The 14069-nt window shown below is 36.4% G+C and overlaps 1 protein-coding gene across 5 annotated transcripts in view; it reads right to left on the reverse strand.

Annotated features, from left to right (window-relative positions):
• Positions 1 to 14069, reverse strand: part of Elp4 (elongator acetyltransferase complex subunit 4) — a 214685-nt gene that overhangs the window by 178563 nt on the left and 22053 nt on the right. For 4 of the 5 annotated variants that reach the window (XM_045157135.1, XM_045157134.1, XM_045157133.1 and 1 more), the window contains exon 4: positions 1038 to 1169. In XM_045157135.1, coding sequence (XP_045013070.1) covers positions 1038 to 1169 — 132 coding nt within the window. The remainder of the gene's footprint in view (positions 1 to 1037; positions 1170 to 14069) is intronic. The other variant, XM_045157136.1, reaches the window with a different exon arrangement.

Genomic DNA, 14069 nt, shown 5'->3' on the forward strand with positions numbered 1-14069 from the left:
AAATATTGAAAGCAGTTAGAGAGAAAAATCAAGTTATCTACAAAAGCAAGCCCATCAGGATTACAGCAGATTATTCAACACAAACTTTTAATTTTTTTTTTTATTTACTTATTTGAGAGTGACAGACACAGAGAGAAAGGCAGATAGAGGGAGAGAGAGAGAATGGGTGCGCCAGGGCCTCCAGCCTCTGCAAACAAACTCTAGACGCGTGCACCCCCTTGTGCATCTGGCTAACGTGGGACCTGGGGAACCGAGCCTCGAACCAGGGTCCTTAGGCTTCACAGGCAAGCGTTTAACCACTAAGCCATCTCTCTAGCCCCAACACAAACTTTTAAATACTGCCCTTATTGCTAGCCTGACAATCAGCTCCAGGGTGCTGGTGACAGAGACAGTGATCAATCAAAACCTATCAAAGCAGAAACCCAGAGGCTACAGAGAACTTAACACTAAATCAATGTGCCAACGTGCTGGCCATGATTCAGGGGGAACATTGTGGAAGAGGGGGTGGAAAGATAATAAAAGCCACAGAGTGAGTAGGAACAGAGAGGGCAGGGACCCTGAGGAACAGTCCCCCTGCCATCCCACAGGGACTGACTGAGGCCTTCATGACCCCACAGTGAATACTATAATCCAACTTAGGAGGGCCTCCAGGGTAACAAAAGCTGGGGTGAAGGGACAAGAGTATAAGCTGTTATAATATATGTCAAAATTTAAAAAAATATCTGCCACAAGCCAGGTTCAGAGGTACATGCCTTTAATTACAACACTTGGGAGGCTAAGGTACGAGGACCACTGTGAGTCTGAGGCCAACCTGAACTAGATTGAAACCCTGACCCCCCCCCAAATATGTCATAACATTTTTTTGCAAGAAATTTGTCATCTTGACTAAATACTCTAGAATTGAACTACTTATTTACTTAAATAAACAAGTATACATTGTACTGTATTTAAAGAATAACAGGCATATCACAAGAAATTCTATAAGATAAAAAGAAATGCATTTGCTAATTTTAGAAATAGTTTGTATGATGACTTGCCTCCACCTTGGGTAATAACTGGTAACGCCAGGCTATTTTCATGGGCGTATTAGCTTCTGGTGTTTTATGATTACATACATCTTCATCAAACTCTTTTTTATCCTTTTCATCAAGTAATGGTGCAGGGAGTCCCTAAGAAATCAGAATGATACATTATGTAACATCTGTGGTAAATATGACAGTTTCTTGAATTATAACATTAGCAATGGTAGAACTTGCTAATATATTTAAAATGATGATTTGTAATTGAGTTAAACATAAGCAATAAGATAGATATTTCTTCAAAAGATAAAATATAACAGATATGAAGTTTAATGTTTCTATAATAATTAAAATTCAAAAATATAAATTTATATACTCATAAATATCAACTGTTAGTCCATCTCATATTTAAATTATTTTTTATTCAATTAAGTACATCAGGAATTAGTTCTCACATATTACATGTAATTGTTCTTGTGTTTCCACAAGGTAAAACTAAAGCATTGTATTATCTGTTTACTGGTAATTCCAGATTCATAAACCTCATTCACTGAAATAGGTGAAGTAACAGCAAAGAATACATACATTATTTTACCCATATCAAATTTCTGGTTTTATACCTGCAAACCTATATCTCTTCTTTAACAATGGAAACAAAATTTAAATGATTAAATGAAGACACAATCCCAATTTATTTTTGGAGGTGATCTGATGAATAACTATAAAAAACAAAAAGAAATACTTTGTCAGGTAGTATAATTTTTCTTTAAAAAGTTCTTGAAGGAAAATATATGAAAGGATTTCATTTTCATTAGAGTCAAAACACAATTTATGTGAATTTAAGATTAGACACCCTCTCCCTTTTCATGAAACAATGTTACACTATATACTCCAGGCTAGCCTTAAACTCATGAATTTCTTGCTGTTTCATCAGGACTGCTGAGATCATGCACGTAGGCCACAACACAGTTACTTGTTTTAAAATTAAGCAAAAAGTCACCACTTATCAAAGTATAAAATTCATTGGCATGTAGTATTTTTATAGTTGTGTAACTATTACCACTATATTAGGTTATTTTATCATGACAAATATTTCTGAAATAAACAATTAAAATTGAGATTTATTTTGATCTACAGTTTCATGCATCCATATCTCATAGTTTTTATTTTTTATTTTTTTAAATTTGAGTGTGTGTGTGTATGTATGTTGTGTGACAGAGAGAGACAGAGAGAAAGAAAGAGTTACATATTCCATGTTGTGTGTGTGTAGGTCAAAGGACAATCTGTGGTATTAGTCAACAACTTCCACTTTGTTTGAGGCAGAGTCAGTTCTTGATCACCCCTGCATATATCAGGCTAGCTGGCCCAGAAGGATTACAAATACTCATGCTACTAGGTCCTGCTTATATAGATTCTAGGGATTCAAACTCAGGTTGTCATGCTTGCTCAGCAAGCACTTTTGTACACTGAGCCATTTCCCTGGTCCTGTGCCTTATAATTATCTAAGTTAACTATCCAATAAGCAATAATTATATAAGAATTGAGTAGTATTCATAAATTTTAAAAATACAAAAAAAGAAAAAAAATTAAAAAGACAGTGAAGAAATATTTTTAAATGTTTCTTTGTAGGTAAAATCTGTGTTTTTTAAAATATCCAAAAAGGTATGGATAACAATGAGGAAATAATTTTTTGAAAATATATCAAGTCAGATATGGTGGTACAAGCACACACCTGCAAACCCAATACACAGAAGACAGAGGCAGGAGTATCACCAGATTCAAAGGACAGAATAGAATAAAAAATATGGAGCATATTTTAAGAATATAATTTTAATGACTGAAAGGAGAGTTTCTTCCAAAATGTAGATTGGGAAAAACATGGACATTCATGACTATGAATCAGAGGAAGGCGAAACAAAGATATCTACAGGTGAGGTTTTATAGGCACATTACACATTTTGCTAATCAGTTGTCTTTCAACATATAAATGTATCATGTTAAAAAACAAATATTTCAATAAGAACTAAACAAAACTGTATGTAAAAATATGCATTCTATCCTAGTTTACATGGTAATTTTTTTCTCCTACTATTACATTCTCCCCTGGATTCTAAGGTATCAGTACAGTATCATGCTTTTAATAAAATCAATAGGTTTTTATTTTTATTTTATTTTATTTTGAGAGCGACAGACACAGAGAGAAAGACAGATAGAGGGAGAGAGAGAGAATGGGCGCGCCAGGGCTTCCAGCCTCTGCAAACAAACTCCAGACGCGTGCGCCCCCTTGTGCATCTGGCTAACGTGGGACCTGGGGAACTGAGCCTCCAACCAGGGTCCTTAGGCTTCACAGGCAAGCGCTTAACTGCTAAGCCATCTCTCCAGCCCTCAATAGGTTTTTTTTAATCTTAAAACAATCAACATGCCATTAGAATTTTAAAACCTTTTAATGGCAAAATACTCCAGTATTAGTAAAAATCACAACATGTCACAATTTATAGGACAAAATGAAGGTTGTCCTAAGAGAAAGAGTATAGGTCTAAATGTCTACATTACAAAAGTAACTTAATCATTCATCTAAAGGTATTGGTAAAACAAGAATATTCCAAACCCAAAAGTCCAGATTGAAAGAAATAATCAAGATCAAGGCAGAAATCAATGGACCAGAAAAGAAGTAAACAGCTTTAGAAATTGATGAAGCAAAGACTTGAATCTCAAAATATAATAATAATAATAATGATAATAATACTAATCATAATATAAATAAACCTATGGCAAAACAGATTAAAAGAAAAAGTGAGAAGATTCTAATAAACAATATTAGAGATGAAAAAGGGGATGTTAAAACAAAAAACAAAGGAAACTAGGAAAATCATAAGGACATATTTCAAACTGAAAAATCTGGAAGAAATGGATTTCTTGACTTATGTGACCAACCAAAGCTAAACCTAGAAGAAACAAATTATCTGGAGTAAAGCCTCACAACAACAAATGTCCTGGCACAGACAGATTCTTCGCTGGAAAGGAGAAGGTTTGTCTATCTTCTAAATGTGCATGTTTACCCTTATGCTGCTTTCATGCCTGGCTACATACCAATGCATGGAGTTACAACAAATTAGATCAACGAATTGAGTAGATAATTCTCAACTGGAGGGCAAGAAATGGCCATTAAATATTTGAAAAAGATTTTATCAGTTAAGTTTAGCATTGGAAAATGTAAATTAAACCTTCTTTTAAATTTCATCTCACCCTGTCAAAATTCTTATTATTAAGAAATCATGTGGCCAGGCATGGTGGCACATGCGTTTGATCATAGCACTTGAGAGGCAGTAGGAAGAGGATCCTCTATCTAAGGAAAAACAAAACAAATTAAAAAAAAATCATTTGACAACAAACGGTTGTACAGATGTGGGGGGAAGAGACACCTTATTCACTTCTGGTGGGAGTGTCAACTGGTATAGGACTACTGGATGTCAGTGTGGAGGTTCCTCAAAAAACTAAAACTAAAGTCAAGTGTGGCACATGCACACACGCTTTTAATCCTGGTACTTGGGATGCAGAGGTAGGAGGATCGCCATGAGTTCAAGGGCACCCTGAGACTACATAATGAATTCCAGGTCAGCCTGAGCTAGAGTGAGACTCCACCTCAAAAAACCAAAAAAAACCAAAAACCAAAAAACAAAAAAAAACCACCCAAAACCCCAAACTAGATCTACCCTATAGGTATGTATTATAAGGACTCAATAGAGCAGAGATACCTGCACATCGGTGTTCATTCTCACGCTAATCACAAGAGCCAAGATCCTCATCAAGATATGAACAGACCACACAATGTCATTCACATACACAATGGAATTTCATGGCATTCTCAGGAAAATGGTTAAGCAAATAAGCCATATTCAGAAAGACAAGTTCATGTTTGTTCTTGTATGTGGAATTTAGATTTAAATTTTTGTGTGCATGCTTGTAAAAATAGGAAGGGGACTGATGGGGGATGATGGGGGAAGAAGAGTGTAACAGAATTTATAAAGATGTCTTAAAAGTAGAAGAGACACTGATGTAGGAAAGGAACTACCAGAAAGAGGGAAAGGCACCAATAAGAATAAAGTGTAGTTAGTTATTTGTACAAGAAAATGCCTGACAAAATTTCTTTGCATTCTGTCCAACACATTAATGAAAAATCCTCTGAAAGAAAAAATAAATGACAAGAAACTTCATCTCACTATCTCAAATCTATAAATCTTCACTTTGTACTATGCAGCCTGTTTTTTTTTTAACTTTATTTTTATTTTATTTATTTGAGAGAGAAAGAGGCAGAGAGACAGAGCGAGAATAAGCACACCAGGACCTCCAACCATTGCAAACAAACCCCAGATGCACATGTCCCCTTATGCATCTGGCTTAGGTGGGTCCTGGGGAATCAAACCAAGGTCCTTTGGCTTTGCAGGCAAATGCCTTAACTGTTAAGCCATCTCTCTAGCCCTGCAGCCTGTTTTTAATCTAGCAGAGATTATTAGGCAATCCAACTGCTGAGTGGATGATATCACACAAATGACAAGTACATTTAAAAGGCCTCTAATTTTATTAACATGCCATAATCTGAAAAGATGGATATGGCCACCTTCTACAGCTGCTAGTTTCTGATTAACAAAATTTAAAATTTCAACAAATACTAGCCACAGAATCACCCCAACACTAGCTGTACATGAGCCCTATCTTCTTTGGGGTTTACATAGTACAATTATCTTTCTGTACAATACAAATCTTCATAGCTCATGTATTTAACCTATGACCCTAATGACATGCTACTTTCTCCTTTCCTGGCATCTTTCAATGTTTCATTAAGTGAGAAAATAAGTATTTTCTTTTAGCTTTAACAGCTCCAGTTTCTATGTCTTCAAGTCCCTTACTGCTCTCAAGAGAACTGAGTATCTTTGTCTTAAGGAAAAAAAATAGAAGAAAAATAAAATCATTTAAAATATTCCTAATGTGACTCTGCATGGTTCTTTTCAACAATGATATTGGGCTGTATAATGGTTTCAAGATTTTTACTTTTTTTTTTTTCTGACAATGAGTCACAACCATTCTATTTTACAGGTTCAAAGTAAAGTTTCCAATGGGATAGGGATAGAGTTTGCCTAGCATGCTTAAAACACTGGGTTTGGTTCCCAGCACTGCATAACACCAGGTTGATGGGGCATGCCTGAAATCCCAGCACAGGGAGGTGGAAGCTGGAAGATCAGAAATTTAAGACAACCTTGAGTACATAGTGAGTTCCAGGCTAGCATGGGCTATATACATTCCTATCTCAAAAAATGAAATGAAGTAAGATAAATGAAATGGGTGTTTCAAAGGCAAATTTAAGGTTGAAAGAAGTGCTTTAAAATTTAGGAAAGATGATGGAGAATGGAATTTCAAAGGGCAAAGTGTGGGCGGGGGGAGGGAGGGTATTACCATGGGATGGATGGATATATATATATATATATATATATATATATATATATATTTTTTTTTTTTTTTTTTTTTTTGGTTTTTCGAGGTAGGGTCTCACTCTGGCTCAAGCTGACCTGGAATTCACTATGTAGTCTCAGGGTGGCCTCGAACTCACGGCGATCCTCCTACCTCTGCCTCCTGAGTGCTGGGATTAAAGGCATGCGCCACTACGCCCGGCTTTACCATGGGATATTTTTTATAATCATGGAAAATGTTAGTAAAAATTGTGAAAAGAAAAAAAAACATAAATAAAATTTAGGAAAGAGCTGGGCGCGGTGGATCTTGCCTTTAATCCCAGCACTCAGGATGCAGAGTTAGGATGATCACTGAGAGTCTGAGGCCACCCTGAGAATACATAATGAATTCCAGGTCAGCCTGGACTAAGGTGAAACCCTACCTCAAAAAACAAAACAAAAAAAATTAAGTAAACAATTCTCCAGATATTTCATTTTAAATTTAGAACTCTGGAAGAAGGTAATCAGGTTATTACACTATTTTTTAAAATAATTTTTTGAGACAGAGACAGACAGAAAGAGGCAGATAGAAAAAGAGTGAGTGATTATGGGTGTGCCAAGACTTCCTGCTAGTATAACGAAATTTCAGACACATGCGCCACTTTGTGCCTCTGGCTTTACATGGGCACTGGGGAATTGAACCCAGGCTATCAACCTTTGCAAACAAGCATCTTTAAATGCTGAGCCATCTCTCCATCCCCACTATCATTTAAAACATATTTTAACACAAGACCATCATAAGAGGAGGAAAAGACCATGACATCAAAATAAAAGAGACACTGATTGAGATGGGGAGGGGATATGATGGAGAATCGAATTTCAAAAGGGAAAGTGGGGGCGGGGAAGGGAGGGTATTACCATGGGATACTTTTTATAATCATGGAAAATGCTAAAAAAAATGAGAAAAAATATTTTACTTATCTGGACAGAGAGAGAGAAAGAAGAGAAAATGAGCATGGACATGCCAGAGACTCTTACTGCCACAAAATTTCCAGGTGCATGTGCCACTTTGTGAATCTGGCTTTATGCAGGCACCAAGGAATAGCACCCAGGACAGCAGGCTTTAGTAGCAAGTGCTTTTAACTGCTGATCTATCTCCCCAGCCATTATTATGTTATCTTAATATGAGGTTAAGTGATTTTTCAGAAGACCTTACATGTGGTTAAAAAGTAAAACTGAAGTTAAAACTGATAGTCAATTTTGAATCAATTTCATCTTCTGATTATAAATATCACAGGCAACTCTTCTGCCTGAAAAATTCCTTTTTGTTGTTGTTGGACACCTAAACATACATAGACAAGTTTGCATTCGATATTATAACAATCATGGCTCTCACAAGATAATGACAGAGGGGGAGGGGAGGCTTATTTCGCTTCACATTGTTATTTCTATCATACCCTTCATTCCTTTACAGGAAAATCAGTTACATGCCATTTTAAAAAGCTGGCTGCAAATGTAGGTCACTGGAAGCAGTTCTACACTTTTCCATGTTTTTTCTTGGTCTTTTTAGTTTGCCAAACAAGCTCTAACTGTGGCTGCCAGGGGAGAAGAACGTGGAATTTTAAATGAGCTAACACAGAAGCCAGGGACCTTAGAACAACGACAACAAGAAAAAAATAGTGAGCCCAGGGGTCAAACAGCAAATTTCCAGCTCAACCAGCACATAAGAGCATTAAGTATATACACAGCCTGATGATTTGGGGAAGAAAAAAAAACATTTAAAAGAAAATGAAGGAAACATTCTAATTTTTAGTTTTGCCTTGAAAGAGATGCCTAATATTTATAATTATACTATGGATAAAAGAGGAATGGAGTTAAAATAGTTTTCAGAAAACATACATTGTTTACAAGAAGTATAAATATATGGGACATATTATTTATAAGGCATTGAGCATACATAAGACTTATAAAATAGAATGAAAAAAGGGTAAGAAAATAATTTTTTAATTATTTATAGAATAACATATTGCCCTCGATTCTGAATCCTTCTCAGATTACCATTTTGGAAATAAAATAGGATACTTGGCCAGTGGCGTGATGTTTCTTTAGCTTCACTCATACAGTATTCCTCTTCCAGGCAGAGTTAGCACACGAGGGTTGGATCTGAGATATTTCTGTACTGTTTTCATTCACACACACCAGACTGTACTACAACATGGGAGGAACAGAGCACTTTCTACTTAGACTTCTCATCTCTGTTCTGTGATCCATGGAAGAGACAGAGGGCAAATAGAGACTTTTCAATCTTACTATCAGGTTGACAGAAAGAAAGGAAACCATTGTAATAATAACTCAAATATGACACTGTCTAGTAAATATCTAGTTCTTGGTTACCTAGTATCTCTGATTACTAGTTAAAGAAAAGAATCAAAGATAAACTTTATTAGCTAAAATTAGATCAACAAATGAGTACAATAATTGTATAGCACTTCCAGGCTATAAAATAATGAGCATTACTCAAAGTATTAAGATACCAAAACTTTTACTTTTTAATATTGATGTTTATGAGACAGAACTGTATAAGTTTTACTTTAAATTTTCACATTTTATTACTTAATCACTACATAAATACTCTGCTATGTTAACTCTTTTAGTAAGATATGAATCATTTTCAATTATGAATGATTTCATATATATTAAATATGGAAAGTCTCACCTTAATTTTAAATTTGAACTATTAATGACAATTATGATGAATATTGTTTGCCATCCTTTAGTAAATATCAAGATAGTTATAATACTCTGTTAATAGCCACAAATTTGACCTCTACGTATTTAAAAATATTACATATTTTAAAAGGAAAACATTGAAATTTGTTTGAAAACTACTTCTGTTGATGCTGAACAGGACATATTACAAGATTGCTCAAAAAATTAATGCAGGGTTAGAGAGAAGGCTTAGTGGCTAAGGTGCTTGTCTGCAAAGCCTAAGTACCCAGGTTTGATTTAGTACCCACATAAGCAAGATGCACAAGTGGCAAATATGTGTGGAGTTTGTTTGCAGTGGTTAGAAGTCCTGGAACGCCCATTCTCTCTCTCTCTAACTCAAAGAAATAAATATTATAAAAATTAATGCAACAAATTAAGAATTGAACATCTGCTGTAGATGTGAGATACCTGGGACTGCATCAACAATATCTGCATGGCATCATTAATGTGGTGGCTTCATTCAGGTATCCCCATGAACTTAGGTGTTATGAATGCTAGATCCCCAGCTGATGGCAATTTGGGAATTCAAGCCTCCTACAGGTAGTGTATTGTTGGGGGTGGGCTTATGGGTGTTATAGCCAGCATCTCCTTGCCAGTGTTCAACACATATTCCTGTTGATGTTGTCCATCTGATGTTGGCCAGGAGATGATATCCACCATCTGCTCATGCCAACTTTCCCCCTTGCCGTCATGGAGATTCCCCTGGAGTCTGTAGGCCAAAATAAACTCTTTGTTTTCCTCACAAGCTGCTCTTGGTTGGGTGTTTTCTGACAGCAAAGTGAACCTGATTGCAACAATAAAGTTGGTACCAGAAGTGGGGCCATTACTGCTAGAAACCTGACTTCATGGCTTTTGGCCTTTTGGAGCTGATTTTCAAGAGAAACGTGGAAGGCTTTGAAACCTTGTCCTAAGAGATGCCATGCAGTGCTGTAAGTATAGTTTGATGCACTATTTTTGTCAGAGTTCTAAGACCTGAATGCAGTAAGAAGTATGGACTGTGAGGTTTGGTTTATGAGGTATGAAAGAGCTTTGCCTGGACTGGGCTAGAAGCAGTTTATGTATGAGGCTTGCTGTTGTGGCCATGTCCTGAGAACTTGTGTAGGTTTGCTCTGTGTAGAAATGGACTGGGGTAAACAAAGGGTTATGTCACAGAAATTAAAACTTTGGACTGGAACTTCTGCCTGTGCAGTATGAGAGATTACAACTTTCGAGATTGGGCCAGCTGACCTGCATTGTGACAACAGGAAGAATGTAGACCCCGTGGAAGGGGCCTAAATGCTGAAGGAGTGTCCTGTTCTTCAAAGTCTGCTTTATCCCCCCCCCCCCAAACCACCCACCAGATTAACAAACTGGCAGCCCACCTGGGTTTATGGAGTATAACAAAGGCAGGAAAGAGTCATCAAATTTGCAACACAGTTTTGTATTTAGGAAATGTACATGGACAGTGTGAAGCAGGCTTGTTGGAATACCTGCGTGGAGACCCTATGAAGCTATGAGGATGAATTATGGGTTGCATTGGAAACCCAGTGGAGATGCCAGGACTATGGGATGGCTGCCAAAGAGTGTTGCTGGCATTGGATGAAGTTTTCTGGGACTGAAGAATGTAGTTGGAGGGGCGAAACTGGAGAGACTTATAACTGGTTAAGGGTTGTTGGATTTGGAGCTACAGAGTTTGATATTTGCCCTGTTTAATACTTGTATTTGTTGAATATTTCTTTGCCATACCCAATGCCATCTTTTGCAGTGTGAATGTTTATTCTGTGCCATTATGTTTTATTTTTAAGCTTTTTTTGATATTATGGCTCAGTTAAAACACACTGGACTATGAAGATGTTTGAACATCATTGAGATTGATAAAAACCATAGGGACTTTAAAAGATGTACTGAATGCATTCTATCTTGCATCATGTATGATTATCAGTTTGGGGGGACCAGGGGTAGAATGTGGTAATTTGATTCAGATGTCCCCCACAAACAGGTGTTCTGAATGCTAGATTCCTAGTTGATGGAGGCTGTGAATTGTTGGGACAGGCTTATGGGTGCTATAGGCAGCTTCTCTTTGCCAGTGTCTGGCACACTCTCCTATTGCTATTGTCCATCTGATGTTGGCCAGGATGGGATGTCCACCCTTTGCTCATGCAGTCATTTGCCCCTACCTTCATGGCACTTCCCATAGAGTCTGTAAGCCAAAATAAATCCTTTTTTTCCCACAAGCTGCTCTTGGTTGTGTGTTTTTTGCCAGCTATGTGAACCTGACTACAACAACTAGCAATTATTTAAATAGTTTTAAATCTGACTTTAGAATAAAGTGAAATAATATTTTAAATTTATGTTTGAAAATCCCTTTGTTTTCTCAAATCATTTTAAACTTAAGAAAAGCCTGTAAGTTTTAATGTTTTTTTTTTTTTTTTTTTTTTTTTTTAATTTTTAATTTATTTATTTGAGAACGACAGACACAGAGAGAAAGACAGATAGAGGGAGAGAGAGAGAATGGGCGCGCCAGGGCTTCCAGCCTCTGCAAACGAACTCCAGACGCGTGCGCTCCCTTGTGCATCTGGCTAACGTGGGACCTGGGGAACCGAGCCTCGAACCGGGGTCCTTAGGCTTCACAGGCAAGCGCTTAACCGCTAAGCCATCTCTCCAGCCCAAGTTTTAATGTTTTTAAGGTCTAAAGAAATATTAGTGTATATGATTTCTTACTTTAAGAAAAAAGCTACTGATAAATGTTTATGTATTTTAACCTAGATATGGAATTTTCATTATTTTACAAAACATTCAATGGAAAGTTTTTGGGCAACAATTATCATCTACATGAGATGATGAAGAATATTGTTTTAGGGCCAGGCACTGTGGTGCATGCCTTTAATCCAAGCACATGGGAGGCTGAAGTAGGAGGATCTATGGAAGTCTGGGGCCACCCAGAAACTATAGTGTAAATTCCAAGTCAGCCTAGGGTAGAATAAGACCCTAACTTGAAAGTTACCTAAAAAATACTTGTATTTATTCTTAAGTCATGTATATTGTTCTATAGGATTTTTAAGGGGTATAATTTTTAAAAACTTACATTTTAATGCTGACTTCCTGAAGGAGCTTTGACTACAATAGGCATGAATATGTTTTCAAAGGATGATAGACAAATTGCTGGGTGGTTATATATCTTAGGCAGCTGATGGGGCTCTTTATCCTTTGCTTGTCTTTTAGTTATAGAATTTTAAGATAATTATGGTCTATACGATTGTCTTTTCCTTTTTTTTTTTCTACCAGAAATATTTGCTTTGGTTGGTAGTTCTAGAAATCTCCAATCATATATCATAAAATTAAAGTCAAGCAATTACAACTTATTTTTTCCTGTACTGTAAACACTATTAATGCCTTGGTTTGGATCACTCATTACTGAACCTTTGATAAAGATGAAATTTGAAGTATAACTACATTGTATTAGGCAAATGAAATGTTGAGTAAATATTATGTAGAATAATCTACTCATCTCTATCAGTATTCAGTATCTCATTTTACCATACTAAAATATGTTCTCTATGCTTTGCAAATTCTACAATGTGCTTGTATTAGAATTATGAAGAATCTACGTAAATTAAATGTTTAGCATGCAAATTTTTCTAATCCATTCTATTCAAACACATATAAATGCTAACTAGACTAAATTGGATATTCATATTTTTCTTTTATGTAAGAAACTTTTTTTAACATCCCTTATAAGTGCAGGTCGAAGATGATGAATTGCTTCATATTTTAATACTCCCCAAGCTTTACTCTGCTTTCAAAGTAAAACTTTTATCATGAAATAATCTTTGTTATTTCTGAACCTGAATTATGTTATTTGCTGAGTATAGAATTCTGAATTCTAAGCCTATTGAAAAATTTTTATTAAATGCTTCTATTGTTTCTGGCAGCACTGTGTCACAGAAAGTTTGTCATTCTTTTTTTTTTTTTAAATTAATTAATTTATTTATTTGAGAGCGACAGACACAGAGAGAAAGACAGATAGAGGGAGAGAGAGAGAATGGGTGCGCCAGGGCTTCCAGCCTCTGCAAACGAACTCCAGACGCGTGCGCCCCCTTGTGCATCTGGCTAACGTGGGACCTGGGGAACCGAACCTCGAACTGGGGTCCTTAGGCTTCACAGGCAAGCGCTTAACCGCTAAGCCATCTCTCCAGCCCGAAAGTTTGTCATTCTGATCTTTAATTCTCTGTATACAATATACTTTTGGCAATTCCTCCGGGCAATTCCAAGGGTTCCTTTAATAATTTTTTTTAAAGCCACTCATGATATGCCTTTGTTTTGTTTTCTTAGAACTTTAAAACATGGGGATTTCTCAGGCACCTTGGAATTATACTCATAATTTTCATGACGTTTGGAAATTTCCATCACTTATTAATTCAAATAAGCTTTTTTAAAATTATACTTTCCACCTTCAAAGACACAAATCACATACAAAACCTCTTCACAGTATGTTACAGCTCTCTGATACAATAATCATTTTGTCTTCAACTTTACTCTCCATAGATCATTTATATGGAATGTCAACTTGACAGGACCAGAACCACCTAGGAAACTAGGCTTTTGGCTTGCCTGTGAGGATTATCTAGATTAGCATGATGGGAAGGATTATCTTGGTTAGGTGAGTTGAGGTGGGAAGAAACCCTTTAACTATGAGTACCACAATGCCATGGGCTTCACCCCCACTCCCCAATCCCTTGAGAACCCTCTTCCTTGAAGGTAGCCCTTACTCTGTTCATTGTGTTGTTCCTTTTACCCTTCTCTGTCCTCCATGTCAAAATGTTGATGGCTTCCATCTCATGAATGTACCAGCCAGTTC

Source organism: Jaculus jaculus, chromosome 8 (genome assembly GCF_020740685.1).
Source record: "Jaculus jaculus isolate mJacJac1 chromosome 8, mJacJac1.mat.Y.cur, whole genome shotgun sequence".
NCBI lineage: Eukaryota > Metazoa > Chordata > Mammalia > Rodentia > Dipodidae > Jaculus > Jaculus jaculus.